This window comes from Eleginops maclovinus, chromosome 22 (genome assembly GCF_036324505.1).
Source record: "Eleginops maclovinus isolate JMC-PN-2008 ecotype Puerto Natales chromosome 22, JC_Emac_rtc_rv5, whole genome shotgun sequence".
In the NCBI taxonomy this organism is placed as follows: domain Eukaryota; kingdom Metazoa; phylum Chordata; class Actinopteri; order Perciformes; family Eleginopidae; genus Eleginops; species Eleginops maclovinus.
In genome coordinates this window covers 8,340,246-8,358,860 of record NC_086370.1, presented here as the reverse complement: position 1 = coordinate 8,358,860, position 18,615 = coordinate 8,340,246, and the positions used below count along the sequence as shown (strand labels likewise).

Sequence of the window (18,615 nt, the reverse complement as noted above, 5' to 3'; positions counted from 1 at the left end):
AAAATCATGTCAATGGAATTAAACTTGTCTTGTTTTGGATATTCTGTCATTTTTCAAAGTAATAAACAAGACTCTGACTCAGTCACCATAATTCTCTGCAACAAGTCAATTCAGCTTAAATCCAAATAATTACCCCCGGCACAAACAAATGTATTATTTTTTGTTTTGTATATCAGACCGTAAAACATCTGCCCTCTTCTCCAGCCAATAGCTCCATCACACAACTTTCAAATTACATTGATAAAAAAGGTTTTTGTTGTTTTTATTCCTTGTGCCTCAGGATGTAATCTGTTAAATCGCAAACCAATCTAGATCCTTATAACACCATGTCCTCCTTCTTATCTTCCACGCCTGTCTCTTTCGTCCTTGCTTTGTCCAGCGTTCTCCCTTGAGACAGTAATTGTATATGTATTTGAATCTTATTGATGTGTGTAACTATACACTGATGAACAAATACGTACAGTAGAAACTTCAGCTATGAGCTTGTGTTGGTTGAGGAAAAGAGCTTTGCTGCACCACCACTCAAGGAAGAAATTACTTCTTGGGTATTCGTCTAAGCTCTTTCTGTTTTGCACCGGATTACAAGTTAAGTGAAATAGCGCCCATGTCATTATCCTCCCTTTCTGTGTTGAGTAGCTAGCCACGGAAGAAAAATAATTGATAACTTTTTCTGATGCAGTTCTCTGCTTTTATTTTTTTCCCCATTTTTGTAAATGTCAAAGATCTATTTCCATTTAGATTGAACTTGTTGCTGTGCTCTTGGGAGAAGTGTGACTTCTGTGGCGCTCACCAAGCTATGATGACTCTATAGCATTAGCTGTTTGATAGCCCATGGTTGACCTGCTGGCACACATGTGGCCTGTGTCTTAAGGTCGATGCACCTCTTGAGGCATGGATAAGACAGGCAGCTTGGCAAGGATAGGAGAATGAAAGTAATGTTTGCTTTGATTCAAGTCATCTTTGATTAAAAGAAGTGGATGGGAATAAACGAGGGGATTTGGGGACTTGGATTTAAAATTTCCTGACAAACAAAACCAGTCCTCAGAGACATGCTTTATTGTGTGGTGGAGAAACACAACAGTTTGTGTGGGTGAACAGTCAAAGTGAGAAGTATTTAATCAGAATCAAAGGACAAAAACAATGACAGAACTTGCATGTGTGATCTCTGATTAAAAACGCCTCTGATGCATTCATATCTGCCTATGAGCCCAAACTAAAGGATTAATGGATTCAATTTCAGCATCCCTTGGTATAGGCACAATTATGAAGTACAAACAACAAATTAAAAAAGGGACTTTCATATTATTACAATTTAATTGTGAGCTGCAGAGGCAGACTGCAATAAAATGAAATGATATTTAGAGAAGCATCATTTTAGAAGCAGGGATATACATGATTGCTAAAGGTAATTGGCAGACATACACAGATAAGGATGCACTTTTTTTTAAACTACACCACATTACATCTATTCTGAACAGCAGACAAAAAGGCTTACAAAATGTCCTTTACTCCTCGACTGAAGATAACAACAGATTTTAGGTGACCCCAATTATTCTTCTCTCACCTCAGGCTTGGAGGTGTGACAAGAACAGGAAACTGCTGCCCCACAGAGCCAGAGAGCAGCTCTCTCAGATCTGCCAAAAAAAAATCAACGCAACACCTACTGTGAGTCCCAAAGAAAAGACTAAATCAGATGAAATGCTTCCTGTCATGATTGTTCTTTTCCTATGAAATATTATATTAAGGCTCTTAAATCATTAAGCCTAAAGGTGTTTGATTGTGGCTGCTTTCTTTATAACTTTAATACAGTAACAATAATTATCACATCATGGAATAAGGCTGTAGCAGCTCTGTGTTTCCCTTTGCAATCACAACAGCACCATGCTCAAATGTCACCCCTCTGCCAAAGCTGGACGAAACACAGAGCAGGTATGAAAATGACATGTGTGTAAAATCAAGTGGTGTGGCATAGTTTGCATGGTTATTATGAAATTCATTTCTCGTGCTGGATTATTTCTCATGCTGCATTCTGAGAGTAAAGCAGTAGGAATGTACCAATATTGAGCTGATTCTGTCTCAGATAGTGTAATTAAAAATAGGATTTAGATTAGATTATATGTTCACATGCTTGATAAAATACATACTGGAATTTGAATTAATATGTAAGTGTTGACCAATTTGTTGCTGCAAGTTATTGTGTATGCGTTACAATATATTATATGATAAACATTGATTCATTAAATGTATTTCTATGCATTTATTTGTTCAATTTTCTTAAAAAAGTTAGTAAAGCAATGTTTAACTCAAGCCTGATGTTGTCTTAAAAGAATGACCCTCCACACAATAAGGTAAGTAGCCTACAGCTTGGATTAGCACTGTATACTTTGCAAATACCCAAAGCAGTATTATTGTATATTATTATATAGCAGCAAAGTATTATTATTGGGACGGAAAAAGTCGGCATTTGCATCCCCTATAAAGCAGTTCACTGATGGGGGGCCCCATTACAAACAAAGTTTATTGGCTCTAACGTTGCGTTCTGTATCGTAGAGGGAATTTGGGGAGTGAAACTTAATACATCACAGCGATCAAGAACTTTGTGACAGACGGGGGCTTCTGTGACAGCATGCAGCAGTTAGTTGATGATGATATTGTGTGAAATTGCTTTTTCATATGGCCCTGAGCACTGATGCAATAACAAATCAACCACTAATGTGAATCCAGCAGTCTCACACAAAGGGCTTCACCAGGAGGCTTCACTGCAACAGTCCATTTCATCCACTCTTGAAATGTTTCATGCTTTAGTCTGATCCCTCCTGTTGAGTTTCCCCGCATGTCACACACTGTGAGCATGATGTATGATAATTTTAGGTTGACATTACATGCACAGCTGAACCCCTGGGCCACAGGACATGTTAACATATGCAGTCTGTGCAGCCACACAATTTTGAGTTTTCCCGTCCACAGATAGAATGAAAGCTGCAGCAACGTGAGTCATTTCAGATAAGACCTGGAGCTTTTATCAGATCATAGGATAGCAGAAATTAAATATGACACCACCATGATGCAAACAAAGATGAATGCCTTCAGGCCAGACAAACATTTAATAATTCATATTTAGCGTTAGTTTGGAGACATGCTGCAAAGAAAGTATTGAGCACATTCATCATGCCTTCACTCTGAATCACTGGCTATTTCTTGTAGAGGGAGATAAGCTGTTTCTCTCTTACCATCTCTAATCAGTCAACATGTCCACTATGATAAGATACTTAATAGAAGTGCAATCAAAGAATAGTGACAAACTGATTTATGACGTGAAGTTAAATGCTGCTGGATATACAACTTGTGTTTTTGGTTTTTTTTGCAACCTGTTAACGCAGCATCTGTCTGGTGTTTTACCAGTGATGTGACCATTAACTGCAGCTTACTACAGCGACCATGCAGCACCACACACCGCGACAAATAAACCTAAATACAGCAGTTCAAGCATGTATGCACATGGATAACATCATGAAACTGCATATCATCGTCAGTGTACATAATGGCATTTTATTTTCTTTGTTAATCAGCTGGTCGACGGTTTTACTTACACAAAAACTCCGAAAAGCAGAACTCGGATGCCAATCTCCAAAGCCAGCTCTCTCACGTTTTTCCTCCGGTCTGGTGGCGACACGTTCATGGTTCTGGTGATAATCCGTCAAGTTAGAAAAAAAAAAAAACAGCTAGACAAAGGCGGTCAGTTTCTGGTCACTTTGTAAATCCACCTTCACAAAGCGAGCGCTCTCCAGAAGCAGTGCTCTCTAATGCTGAAAATCACGCATGCCGAGCGCCTCCATCAAGCAGTCTTCTTATTTCTCGCCTTCCTCTGTCTCCCGCTGCTCTCCGTCTGCTTCTATCCCCTCGGGCGATTGTCTTTATTGCAACTCTGTGGCTGACAGCTGCTCCTCTACCGAGTGAAAGTCTCCTTCCTCCACTTCATCAATTACTGAAACTGGGTTAGAGTTTGAAGTTGATCCGGGAGAAGATTGGATGTATGGGTTAGCAGGAGTAAAGGGGGGAAAGTGATGGGAGACGGCAAAGTGAGGAGAGAGTCTGAGCATCTACAGTGTGTTTGGAGTCAGATTCTCTCTCTCTCTCTCTCTCTCTCTCTCTCTCTCTCTCTCTCTCTCTCTCTCTCTCTCTCTCTCTCTCTCTCTCTCTCGCCCTCTCTCTCTCTCTTTCTCTCTCTCTCTTCTAGTATTTTCTGATTGGAGCATCAGAAAACACTAGAAGTCTTTTGAACACCACTCAGGACCTCACAAGAGGACACAGGAATCATTTCTTGTCCAGTGATGTAATAAAATGTGATGAACTGAATTTCCTCATATCTGGTTTAAGGCCAAGAGACCTCCTGAGCAAACATCTCATAAATGATGAATTAAGGACCCGTAGTAAATGTGACATAAACAAAGCAAAGAAGCACTCAGGTCGGTCCGGTTCGCAGTGCCAATGGCTGGTGGGAGGTTTACGCCAAACTGTCATATAATATTACATTGCTGTGCTGAAAGATGGCCAGTTCGGGGGGGGGGGGGGGGGGGGCTCACAATTGGCTCCACCATACAGCCCAATCATACTACTATGAAGAATCCAGGAGTTCAGGGTCTATGCAGTCAGACAGTGATAGAGGAGCACATGCAGTAGCATACCTGCGGGGCCAAGAAACCTGGCAGGCACTTCATAGACCCACATAAATATTTGATGCTTTTAAAACTGGCCCTCTGCTCTACCTGCCAGTCCAATATTTGCATCTGTGTGTATGTGTGTATGTATGAACGTGAGAGAGAGCCCCTGACCCAAAAACTTGTTTGCTGCCTTTCTAGGTCGCATTCTTGGCAAGCTAGATGCTGACTCTGCAGATGCAATTTAGAAGGTGGGCATTCTTTCTGGTTAACAAGGCACCCTAAATCTACCTATGACAAAGATAAATAAATGTATACATGCACGTACACAGAGGTTTTTGATGTATTCTGTTTATTATGGCAGAGTTGTGGGTGATGCGCCTGAAGTGTTTGCCGGCTCCCTAATAAGAACAAAACAAAACAACAGGAGATGTGAAATGGTGGTAGGTTAGGAGGTGAGATCTAACTTCAAAGCTTTCTGGCAGCCATCAGACCTTCCAGCTTTTAGAGAGTCTGGCGTGTTTATTACAAACTATCAACATGCTTTACCTTGCAGCATCAGAGCACTTATGATTCAGATGATTCACTCTGGTCAGAGAGGCTTTCTAGACCTCTGCTAGCATCAGCACAGAGTCCACATAAACACTCAATTAAAGGACATCAAAAATATAACTTAACTCTCTAATGCCATGCTGATGTGCTCTATGTTGTTGGAAAGGCTGTTTTGCCTTTTCATCTGTTATTGTTGTTTAATTGTAACATTTGAATATTATTTTTCCTTGAACTACTTCTTGGGTTGTTTTCTATTTCTCTGCAGTATAGACTGCGAGTCACATCTCCAGAGGTTCTATTAACACTGTACGGTTAGGACATAATGTTGAACTCTTAAATAGATCTTAGTCATAAATCAAAGTTCACTGCATCATAACAAAGTGCTCCTAATCACCTTCATGGGTATGGGTGCTTTCATTTTCTTCTGTTGAGAATATTCTTTGCATCAGAGTGACTCATCATGCTATATGGGAAGGGTCCATTTCTCCCTGAGTTCTAGGCTATATTGGACATCTCTCCTTATTACACTTTAGGCTAGGTTTTATTGGAAAACCTCCCTCACTCGTGGTTTATGTACAGTTATATCAGTATGTGGGCAGCATTTTTACATCCTGCAGGGGGTGTAAAGTTTGATGCTGTTGTATAACGCTACTATGTGAAAACATAACTCCTTTGCTGAGCGCCGTATCTGTTGCTAAGACATGTTTCGGGAAAAAATAATGTGCTGGAATGTGGAAAAAAGGTAGTTGTAGTACATTTTAGTGGCATGTTGGGTAAAGCAACCCATTCAATGTTTTATTCTTGGATTTCTATAATTAGTCCCTAAAAATTGGATCCAGCTCTTGAGCTAGAATTGCCAACTGTGTTACTCGATTCAGCTACTCCCCAAAGTGGACAGAGAGATATTTCTCCACTCAGAAAGGTTGGCATTCTGTATCAACGACAATCTGGCATTCCACCAGGAATGGAATTAATCATCCTGCTTTTTGTCACATTTGTTTTTTTCTAACCTTCTTGAACTTGCTGTTTTGTGTTTTTATGTATGTGAGACAAAGTTTCATAGCTACGCTACTCAGACCAGGTATAGTTGTAGTAAGTAATAGTACCACTAAATATTAGTAAAAAGGGCTCCATAAAGTTTAATTTACACTCCACAAACTAATAAATAACAGTCACAAAGTAGGGTTAAAACTTACTTTTTGTTAAAAACATTTCTCACTTGGTATAAACCATAGACTGTATATATTGAGTCTATGGTATAAACAGTGTATGGTTTTATCCATGGAGGCTTTTAGAAGCATTATCTCTAGATTGCTTTACATTAAGGCATTACAATTTAAAAGGTTGGGAATCACAGCTACTAAAAGAATAATGATGAGCCACTTAAGCTTTAAAGTAAGCTCATATTGAGCTGTACCAGCTAATAACAGTCAGAGTGTTTCATTTTTAGTTGGGCATAAGCTCTACTATAATCATTGTCCGTGAGTGAAATTTGTAGAGTACGAGGGATCAATAGAGCATTTCACTGGAATTGCACTGCGTTAGGCCCAAGTTAAGTTCCTCTTGATCATTGGTACTAACAATTTATTCTGGGCTAAATTATCATTTTTGGGTGAATTATTTCTTTAGATTTGGGTTGACAACATTTTGATAAAGTTACGCAGTACACTTAGCAGTTTATGATAGACACAAATAAAACTGATCTATTCCGCACACAGGTAGTGTGGCTCTCAACAGGTTTTGATCTTGCTTACAAATTCTGATGCAGTAACATCTTTTGACACTTATTACTCTATACCTGCATGTCACACCTTTACAAAAAAAGAAGGAAAGTCGTTCATTCTTCTGATAAAATATAATTATTCTCCCTTTAGTCTCACCACAACTTTGATAGCCTGTAATAAGACAAGGTGGTTTCATTGTTGATGAGGAACAGAACAGCAGACTGACTGTGTTGAGATTAAAATGTCAGCTGTCAAATTTCTAAAGGAGTTCTCATAAATTGTGAAGCAAGCCGTGGACAGATATTTTCTCTGGCTCCAACACTCAAGCTTAATGACTGGCAGGAGTAAGACAAAAAAACCTGGAGAGGTCTTGACATTCAAGTCATCTTAGCCCTGATTGGTTCCTACTCAGGGCACCATGGACCAATTTTTGTTGGCTTTCAGCTGTCAGAAAAGATTGAATCAGCGAGGTGTTTTCCGGATACTATCCTCTCAGGGATGTGTTTGACCTTCTGTACTATTTACCAATTTTCTGTAAACCTATACAGGAACAAGTCTTCAAATTCTTTATCTTCATCTTCAGGATTTTGTTTACTGTATATGCAACTTTTTTTTTAAAGCTGTGTCATAAATGAACGTATACATAAATGAGTGACGCTAACATGGACACTGCCTATTGAATTTTGAGTTGACATGAACTATCAACACTTTTTTATCAAGAAGTACTTACATTTTTGCATCTTTCCTGGTGAACAAAGCTTTTAACTATAGGACATATTGCAATATATCCCATCTGTTTTTATTGCATTAGGATTTTAGGATAAGCTTGCTGCCCTGCTTTACAAAGGTTTGTATTGCTTGATTTCACAACCATTTGTTGAACATTGTAATTGCTTGGATTGCCCAGGGAAGGTGACAAATTGCAGGGGTTGTGGATATAAGCATAAAAGTTAATTTTTCGAAACATACAAAACACTTACCCAGTGTCAGCCATTGCTGAATGGCATACATACAGTAACTGTAGGTGGTGCTGTCATTTCCTGAACTACGCCTTGGGTCTGTGTTGCTAAGACTGCATAGTAATTAAGTCTGAATAGCAGGCCACCACGTTTCTGAACGCATGTGTCTGGTCACTAATGCAAAATACGACCTGTAATATTTCATAATATTTCAGGATATAAATTATTTAATCTCCCTCTGAAATAAGTGTTTCCTATTATTCTCTTTTGGGTTATATTATTAGTACCCCCCCCCCCTTTTTAGCTGCACAAGTAAATGGATGCATATATTTTTGAACAAATAATTTTGATTTACTAATAAAATAACTAAATACATGATTCTTTAAGAAGACATTCTGCATAAGAAGTACTTTTATTTCAAGTACATGATGACGCCAAAGATCTGAATACTTCTTTCACCATCACTGTCCCACATTTGTATATACTCAAGATCTTGCTCTGGGTCTTTAAGCATAATACAGCTTGACTAACCCGATCATCACACTTATCAGTGCTAATGCCATCTCTGAAATAAGTAATTAATGTCAGCAATTAGTTCTGCCTTACACGATGACATGCAGTGATGAAATATTAAACTGCGACAAGAATAGGAATATTCATGCTGCTCTTTGTCTGTTCGGGGCACACTGTGGGTTTATGCAATTTGTAACTCTGTCACAGTGTTATCTGTTTGCCTTATTGTAATGCAAGTTCTTAGATAGAACAGGCTTTATTTCAGGGTGGATAAATTGCTTGTCCGGGAGGAATTGAGAGACCATGAATCAGAGGAGAAATAACTTTACATTTCTGACCTTATTTGTGTGCATGTGTAGCAGATTAGCCATTCATTTATTTAATTCCATGCAGCTATTTACAGGTAGACTTGATACATAGCATGCTTGATGCAAGCCCACAGCCTACTTATAATTCGATACAGATAAGCCAAAAATTGCTTGGAATGATAATCTTGTCATTGATCAATCTCGTAAACACCGAAAGCAAAAAATCAGTGGGATTTAGGAGTGGATCCCAAATTCCTTCTCGAAACAATAGCAAGAGACAATGTATTGATTTACCCCTGAGATGAACCATCTTCATAGGTGTATTGATTTACCCAGGTCTGCACTTTGTTGTGGAGTACACAGACTCCTATTAGCTGGTGATTCCACAACAACTTTCCGCCTGACTCAATGGTCGTTTCACCTAAGCTGCTACTCTCTATGGGACCTGTCACAACCTTATATACAGTAAACATTAAGTAAATATACTGAACAGGAAGAATTGGGGATATACTATTGTCACATAATTTTGCTAATTTTTTCATGGAGCACAAAATGTATCTTGTAAAAAACCTTTGTTGTGGCGGAAACTTTGACAAGTCATTGGCCTTGAATGGTGCAGACTTTCACACTTTTCTGTTGTGTCCAAACCATGATTACCGGTGTGTAACCTCCCTGGAGTGGAACATCACTTCCAGGACTAAACAGCTTAACCCGGGCCTGGTGAAAAGGTGGTCTCATTCAGGACCAAATTGCACCATGTTAACCTCTTTTGTAGTGTGGTGTTTTATGGGATTGTTAGACTCTTGGACCGGTTACAGGAATTTCTGGGAGGCCAGTGTCAAGTTACAAAAGGTTTCAGTTTGCCTATAAATAAATGCTGCATCTTTTCAAGAACTAAGTAAAGTCCCAGGAAGTTAAGGCAGTAAACGCCGAAGTTAGCATCAATTTAGACCTGGAAACCAGATGTGCAGCTGGATAAAAGGAAAAAAAGCTCACAAAAATTCACGTTTTATTATTTTGCAATAGGATGAGAAAATATGGACTGTTGACATTCCAATTAATGAAATGTAGCTTACACATATGTGGTGATACCACGTGTGCTTGCGTAATTGCAATATGATGTTAAACTAACCAAATGGGTTATGATCTTGGAAGAGTATAATTGTCAATCATTTCCCCTGTGCTTTTTCTACTATGTCAAAAACTCATCAGCTGCTTCACTGTTATTGGCACATTCACCAGTTGCTTTACTACCAGCTGACTGGTAATGACCTAGTCCAATGTCAAAGTCATGCAGTTGTAGTGGGCCTTTATACCCTGACACTTTTCACTTTTGTCCTCAGCTACTCATAAGTGCCTTTGACTGTACCAGTATTACTTTTTCCCTTTACAGTCTCTACACAGTCATTGTCCAACCATTCAGGTGTTTCCACTTAATGTGATTGATCTCCTTTACTAACCCTTCTGTCTCCTAGCAACTGTGTCTCCTAGAAGATAAAAAAAATAAAAAGTTGTGAAAATGTTTCCTGAATCACATTGTGGTGACAAATGTAACTGCTGCCTGATTATGTTCAAAGGAAAGTATTTTTTTCCATTTCAACAAAATGTCAAGCTCCTCGAAATGTCCTTTTTACTCTTCAATTTTCACACTGAGCGTGACATTTCACTCACAATGTATTTCATTTTTTGTCTGACAATAAACGCTGTTGGTGAAACATAATGCAGGCTTTTTTTAGGACGACAAAACAAAAACGTTGTTTTAAACATAATTCCTGATCTTCCTCTTTTCTCTTTGCATCATCTGCAAGGCATGGATAAATGACGCCATTATCATTTAAATTGACTATTTATTAATAATTTGTTGTTTAGAGATGTCAGTGAAACTCCAACTTACAATAACAGAAGTCTAATCAGACAATCTTATCAGAGAGTATTTAAAAATGTAAATACTTAAGAACAATATATTCACATTATCATACTCCCATAACGTCATGGTTTTTGTGATTTTTTGACATAGATTTTTAGTCGAAATGCATCATTCTGCCCTGTACCAGCCCGAACAAAGCTAAAATTACAGTAATGAAAAGGGATTGTGCTTTTTCTAAGAGGCTGGGGCAAAAGAAAGAAAAAAGATTTGGAGGATATAAGTGAAGGGGATGAATCGAATACACCGAAATGAAGTGCTTTAGAAATGAGTGATTACAATTGGTACAGTTGGGCCATTGTCTCTTCATGTTACATTTGGTTATTCACTGCAGTTTGTATCCTGGCAAGAGCTGTTAGGGGAGAAAAAAAGTTTCTCTAATTAAAACTTGGGTACTAAATCCTTTTTCACTTCAGTGATACTGTGCCTCTCTTTGTTAAAGGTTACGGATGACTGTTATAAACTTTAGCCAGTCACCAGAGCCTATTTGCTTCTGAAGTTCTGAGAATTTATCTGTGTGCAGAAATGTCTAGCACTTTCTGCACTTCTGAAATCACAGCTGACTGCAGGAGAGAGGAGAACAATTTTAAAGTTTGACTGCAGCACGGCTGCTTGAGATGTGGTAGAATGTAATTAGTTAAAAGTGGATGCCAATAATGAGCTGAATATATGCAGGACTAAATGACTGAATCTTCCTGACTGACTTCCTTTTTTCTAGTTTGCATTTGACTCTGTAATTAAGACATCAAATGTCTTTTAAAGTCTTATAAACAAATTGGGAAAGAGAAAAAAGGTAAAATAAAGAGCTAAAAAAAATAAAACAATATCATGTTTGATTAATTGAACATCAAACAAAAGGCATAACAGAAGTGATTCACTCTGAACTCCATAAAGGGAAGCTTTAAGATCCCTGGGTATGTGTAATTAAGTAAAAGCAAAAGAGAAACAGGATGAGTATCAAACACAGACTGATATCCTGCCTGGTGCATCTCCTCTCCTCTGAGCAAATTACCCTTTCTCCTTTCATGCCAGACTGCTCCAAGTAATTTCATTTTAATATGACTCTAAGAGAAACAAGCCAGGGTCTACTGTGTTCTTTGTTATTTATGAGAACCCGAGCTGCCATCTGTTATCACTACTAAGTCTGTCAAATAACAACCTGGATGTATTGCTCTCCCCACTGCATGGTGTCAGGCACCGCTGTTTTAAAGACACAGTATCATGGAACTGCCCTTCATGCTTAAAATGTGAATTACATGACGAACACGGGCGCAATTAACCTTAAAACTGTATTTTAAGGTTAATTGCAAGTGATTTGATGTGGCTTCAATGTAAACAATAAGCCCATCTACTGATGTAAATTACATCCTTAACAATACAAGTTTTTAGTTTTTATATCTTGCCAGGTAAAGGCTTATTAGAGTGTTTAAAGTATGTTTTTTCATTGAGGCCACAGTGCCAAGAGGAAGCTTTCAAATTTGGCACATCGAGGTGTGCTCTGAGTGTAATGTTATCCTTTTCCTAAATCCTTATCCAATATTAAAACGCTGCACATATATTTTGAAACATGTTTTATAACTGAAAGAGTAGTGAGAATAAGAGTTTCCAGACAAGGAAGAGCTTTGGAGACTAAACTATAAAGTTTAGCATGAGTTTCTGAAATCCTAGTCTCCCTCATGCCTCAGTCGTGCTGCAGGACACACTCCCATTGTGTCTTTGTGTTTCAGAGTGGTTTCCAAAGGTCATTCTCATGGTTCATTGTTGAGGCTTTCTTAGAAACAACACATTTTCCGGCTCCATCTGACTGTGTCTGCCCTGCCACTGACTGTAAAACCCAGCCATAAAAATAAACACCATATCAGACAAAACATAACAGCCACGTAGCTTCATGAAATCCAGCCATCTTTAATGTTATAATTTACACCTGTACTGTAAAATGTCAAAGTTTATTCAATGAAAATGGGCTGTGATGCTTATATTAATATTCTAACCATGTGTAGTGAGGTGCTTGGGAATGCAGCTCAGGGCCTGACTCCTCCCCCCAACCACTCCCCTAATAAGGGCAGAGTATACATTGGACCTGCTGCAAGTGTTCTTTCCTTTGGCTCTGCCTTCATGGTTGGTGGTGCAGGTAGGCTTTCTCTCTCAAAATATGTCTGTTGCACTTAGTTTTTCTCAAGCTCACTTGCTGGTTCCTTGCAGTTTGTGCCTCTTGTGTGACTCTTTGTTCCTGTGGTGAGTAGAGCAAAGAACCTCAATTGTTTGTTCCTCATGGTAGTCTGTTTTTAACCAGACTGCTTTTACCATTGCTTTTAGGACTTGCTGCTGTTTTTGATAAGTCCAGTTTAGTTTGAGTTAGTTTTTGTTTAGCCAACTGGGATTCCCCATTGTTTGTTTTACCTTGTTTTAAGTTATTTCCGTTTTCCTAAGTTTCCTTTGTCTTTTGATTTACAATTAATAAAAGTTCCTTTATTCTGAAACACGTCTCTGCCCCTCAGTCCTGAACCTGTGTCCTACTCTTTGTATCTTTATATCCTGGGGTGCAAGTCCCGAGGTGGCGTTGTCAGTCCATCCCACTTCATTATAATTAAAATTTAACCCCACTACCCGGCCACACATCCAAATACTCTTTAGATACGTTCTGTCTTCACTGTTTCATCAGGAATTTGCATGCGCCAACTAAAGTGTGTTGATTGAGAATAACAGACTTCTCTCTACTCTTCATTGTTTTCTGTTTTTCTAACTCGGTTTCATCTAATGCCGTGATAAACACTTTGTCTCTTTCTGTAAAACCTTTCAAACTCTCCATAGCAGGAGCCTCTGTTGTGTATAAGCAGCTCTATGAAGCAGACACAAACCTTCAGCATAGAACAATAACAGGACACAGGGAGCAGTACTGGAGCCCCAGTTCTCCTTGGCATTGCCCTGTAGTGAGTCCCTTCAAAGGTGTCAGATAACTGTCACTAATAGTTGTGCATTTTAGCCTAGGATAGTCTAACGACTGCCAAGGAAAGCTGCCATGGCACTGCCAGTGTAATAGGCTGATTTTTCTTCACAATATTGCACTTTTTGGAACATGCATTTTCTAGATGACAGCTGGGAAGTCACAACAAATATCACTTTGCTCAAAACATAGAAGGACCTGCTTAATGTTAGGCAAGTTATATTCAGGGGAATACTACTTGTCTTTAATCAATATGGATGATGCGACATTTTATTTCAAAGGATTGACTTGAATAACTTCTGTGAACATGTGCCACTTTCTCAAAAATCCCAAATCATAGACGCCTTGGTCAGGAAAGATCGACAGACACGTTTAAACATTTTACCATAGTTTCACAGTATCAGAATTACTCACACATTGTTGTTTCCTGCTGGTTACTATCTTACTCAGCACTGTGACTTTTATTCTTGTATTTTATGAATGTCCTATTCTACTTTGGCCTGCTTTTTGGATTCTCTTGGCTTTAAAATATATTTAAATGCATTTTAAAAAAATATTTTCTTGATACAACACACTTTAAAGCTTTTTAAATCATTTTAATTTGCCACATGTTTAATTGTGCTATATGGATGGACAACAAACTTCACCAAAATCATTCAAAAGGACGTTTTCCTAACAGTTGTAGTAGAATTAGATAAGACTCCCTTTGGTATAACTACACTGTATAATAGTAAAGTTATTGAATATTGTAGGCCTACACAAGAACTACTCAACAGCAATATAAAAGGTGTTCTTCTACAACAAGGAGACTATAACTGTGTGAAGTGATCCAAGTAGCACTTTACTGCATGCCAGGGAAGATATTGTTTTCTTTTCTACTTACTTTTGTACTAACCAATGTCTTTGCAGCGTTGCAATTTGTAGGCCGTCCCTGATCACTCTCCGGCTGCAGATAGAGACCAATAACTTCCCAGCTCAGACTGCGTGTGTTGCGTTGTTTAGATAACAATGAGTTTGTTGCTCGTTGTGCACCTTCTTACGAAATAGAGTTCGTTTGTGTTTAAACAACGATTTGTTCACGAGTTATTGATCCGTCAAGTTCGAATCGGACAATATATTTTTATAAATGTACCCAACTAATTGATCGTAGCCCACAATCATCCTTAATTATACCTGTGCTTAATTTCCTGCGTTGACAGGCCGAAATGGCCATGCAAAGAGAATATTGCGTACCGACTTTGTTGCCCAGTCACATCCTCACAAGAATGTGGCAACCCCATCGATAGAAAAAAAGGTATGTTATTGTTTTGGTGAAACTTTGGTGAAAAAGTGTAAGGACTTCACAGAAATACTGACGTATGAAGGAAAGCCAATAGCTCACATAAGTAAAGCTAGGCTACATAAGATAAATACAGTATACAGTAAATGTAGTTGTGATGCAATTTGTTGGGCCTTTACATACTTTATTATAGAAACTCATACAGTGAAAAGAGGATTTGCCAAAAATAACATCAAATAAAACGTACCCTGCAACAATGACACTTTTTTATTTTGAAAAAAGTGAAAGTGGAAAGGGAAAATATAAACCAAAACACTCTCAAACTTTAAATACTGTGAAGGCTCCTCAGTGCAGTGGCGTTACATATCCACTAGAGAGCAGCAAAATATTACTTGAATCTTGAATCATCACACTGTTTATCATAAGTGTAAGAATGAGGTAGTGGGACAAAACTTTTGTTCACAATAATTGTTTGTAGGAGGTCAAGTAACAGGGGATAACTTATTCATTGCATGACATTTATACAAGGATACAATATTCTACATCTGTCGCATAAACCATTGCTGAACTTGAACTTAAATATATTCTACAAAAGTGTGAAAGCATGGACAAAAATAAATCTATGCTTTCTATAAAAATAGACTTACCAAGTTTTGTTAACAAAGCATCACACACATTGTTTAAGAAACTGCTTCTGTAGCCATGACACGTTTTTGTTTTTGCTTTTAGCTGTACCACTTGCACCTTGGAAGAAAACAGTCATCAGAACCACAGCATTGTAAGTATAATACTGTTTTTTGTAAACATAACTGTAAACAAAAGAAAATCCACGACAGTCAAAGTTCAAAAGAATTTCAATTTGACAACAACCCTGCTGCCTCTCTAAGTGACTACAGTCACTTCAACATTAGCACCCTCTCTTTGATCTGTCCCTTCACTGAGTCCCTTTCATAGTTTTTTTGTAAGACACAAGAAGTGAGGCGTCTGGTCCTGTGTCAGAAACAGAAAGCTTTCCCAAAGCTCATGAATAGTGAAGGTGCATTTCAGCTCATTGGAAAATGATATGTGAGATGGAAAACAGTGGAACTGTTTTTACAGATGCTGTCTGTATATAGGGCGTACATCAGAGGGGGGCTCGGGTAGAAATTAATATTTATAGATAAAAAGTCCAAATTGTGGCTCTGAGTAGTCCTGCCGATGAACATTATGAATGTTTACAGTGACCACCAAGACTCACTTACGTATGCCGGGAGTTTTTTGTGAATTTTTTTTTGTTTTCTTCTTTGTAAAATTGTTAATGTACTGTTCTGAAAACCTTCCTTCTATCTGTAATTCTTCTTTAAAACACTAGACGGCGCCGGAACACTAGCCATTGCTCTTCATATCCATGAACTCTGTGGTTAAATAAAGGATTTCAAATTGAATTTGTCTAATATATTGGCTCATAAGCTTATTTAGGAGGCTTATAAATAGATGCCTTTAATCTCAGTGAATTAAGCCTTCTTCCATGAAGCATGAAAATGATTTGTCAACACGTCTAATTTAATTATTATTTAAACAGCATCAGGGCCAGGACTTGTATTTATACATTTTAACATCAAATGAAAAACATACCAAGTAACTTTAGACACAATTCACTGTCAGAATGTGAGTGTGTGCATTTTGAAAATGAGAAAAATGGAATGCCATTGCTTTAAATGAAGTTGCTGGAGTGTAACCCTGGCTCAGGAGGAGTGGGGATAATAAGGGATATTATGTAGGAGCTCCATACAAGTGAGGGTTTGGTTCTGAACGCTGGGAAGTGAAATTTGTAATGACCAGGGCGTTGGTTGTGATTTAAACTAAAGCTAACGGGAGAAATGTATAAAAACATATATATTTAGAGAGAGGGGAACAGTGAGGGAGGGAGAAAGAGAGGGGAGCAGGGAGAAGGGAGGGAGGGGAGAAAGAGAGAGAGAGAGAGAGAGAGAGAGGGGGTAGCAGATACTTGGTAACGCATCACAGCAGGACAGGCAATCGAATCCAAAGGCGCTCAGCCAGCGACGGATACGGACGAGGAAGGTAGGACAATATGAAAATGACCTGATCATCCTGCTATGAGTTGAAAGGCACCAAGCAGTGTTGGAGGAGTGACTGCGGCAGAGAAGACCTTTTCAGTTTAAGGATTTTTGATTATGGTGTGTGTGTCATTCTCTGCCTATATAGTTCTGCGACTTTTACGCCCACACATAGTTGTCTTACTTTACGGTTATGGAGGTATCTATAATTTGCAGACCAAGAGTTGTAGAAGTAGTAAAATGATAATGAAAGTTACGTTTGATGAGCTATTCCAATGAGTGGATCGGTTATTTTATTCGCAATACAATATCGTGTATGTTATTCCCTTTGTGTTGTCTTTTGAACACTGTTGCCATTGTTCCATAACGCATTATGTTATCAGAGTAATTAAGCGGCCAGTAACTGTGAGTTAGTGTGCGTGCCTGCGCAGAGGTGTCAGGTGTATAGTGTTATTTCAGGTAGCCCTGGCGACTCAAGAGGTGCCTTCTGGGAAGCGCCTCGAAGCCCACTTATTTATTCATGTGTCACCTGAACGCGACACCGCCAGGTTAAAGGGAAACTCCACTCAATGAGAGCATCCAACTATTAATCCTGCGGCGTGGGTCAGTACCATCAAGTTTGTTTGTTTGTTTGTTTTTAAATATATTTATAAAACGTATTGTTGTTACTGTAAAGCAGTACCACTTGTTTAATACTGAATATAATCGTGGTTTAGTCTTCATGCAAGAGCTCCCAGACAGCTGGTGCTGCTATGACTTTGGAGAGTAATGCAGTTGTTTTACATTCTATAGGAGTTTTTTTAGTTCTTATTTGTTTTTTTTTACCTAATAGCCCTCAGAGCTCATACTTTCAACCAGTTACAATGTTTTATTCAAATCACGATGTGATGCAAAATACCCACTGTAGTACTGTATCAATACGTCTGGGTGATATAATATGGATCCTGTATGTGATATTTTCACATCACTGCAGAATTTTGACAACTGCTGATTGGCTTAGCAAAAATGTTTTAATAAAAAAAAAATCTGAATAGAAATTGTTTGTACACATTTACCAGTAATATAATATATGGCGGGAGACATTCAGAGATATTTCATAAATATTTTTGAGTAAGCCTAACATTGTGTTTCTCCCAGACATAATGTCAGGCAATACAACATCTGAATTATTCAACATAAAAGGATTGAACATGTGTTTTATTTCTTATTCATTACTCCTGCTGAAATGTATTGCATAGCATGTTGTAGGTTCTCTGTCATTCAAGTAATTATTTGCTATTGTAACCCTAAAAGGTATACCATAAATGTATTTAAAAAGATTGCAACTGTGTGATGCATTCAAAAAAGAGCTACAGTATATGGAGAGAAACTCCTGCTGCTTTTTATGCATTTATTGGGGAAGCTTGCCACTGACATTTTTCCTTTTGGGGTGTCTGTCACTCTGGCTTAATTCATTCAGAATAGGAGAAGGAAAGGGAAAAAATAGTGAAATGGAGAGTCCATATCTGACGGACACCTTGACTGACAGTCTCAAATGAAACCCAATGTGAGTGATGGAAGAATGAATTGCAGATTCAGTGTCTATACTGGGCAATCTTGTAAGTGAGCAAAACAAAACTTAAGAAATATTGTTAATATTGAACAATACGTAATACAAGAGGAAAGGAATATAACTTATAATGGAAACATTGAAGCAC

At 38.3% G+C, this 18,615-nt stretch overlaps 1 protein-coding gene across 1 annotated transcript in view; it reads right to left on the bottom strand.

Annotated features, from left to right (window-relative positions):
- The window catches only part of plpp4 (phospholipid phosphatase 4), a 49,150-nt gene extending 45,319 nt beyond the window's left edge, over window positions 1-3,831 (bottom strand). Inside the window, exon 1 of the mRNA XM_063875115.1 lies at window positions 3,591-3,831. Coding sequence (XP_063731185.1) covers window positions 3,591-3,679 — 89 coding nt within the window. The 5' untranslated portion in view covers window positions 3,680-3,831. The remainder of the gene's footprint in view (window positions 1-3,590) is intronic.
- Window positions 3,832-18,615: the final 14,784 nt, after the last annotated feature.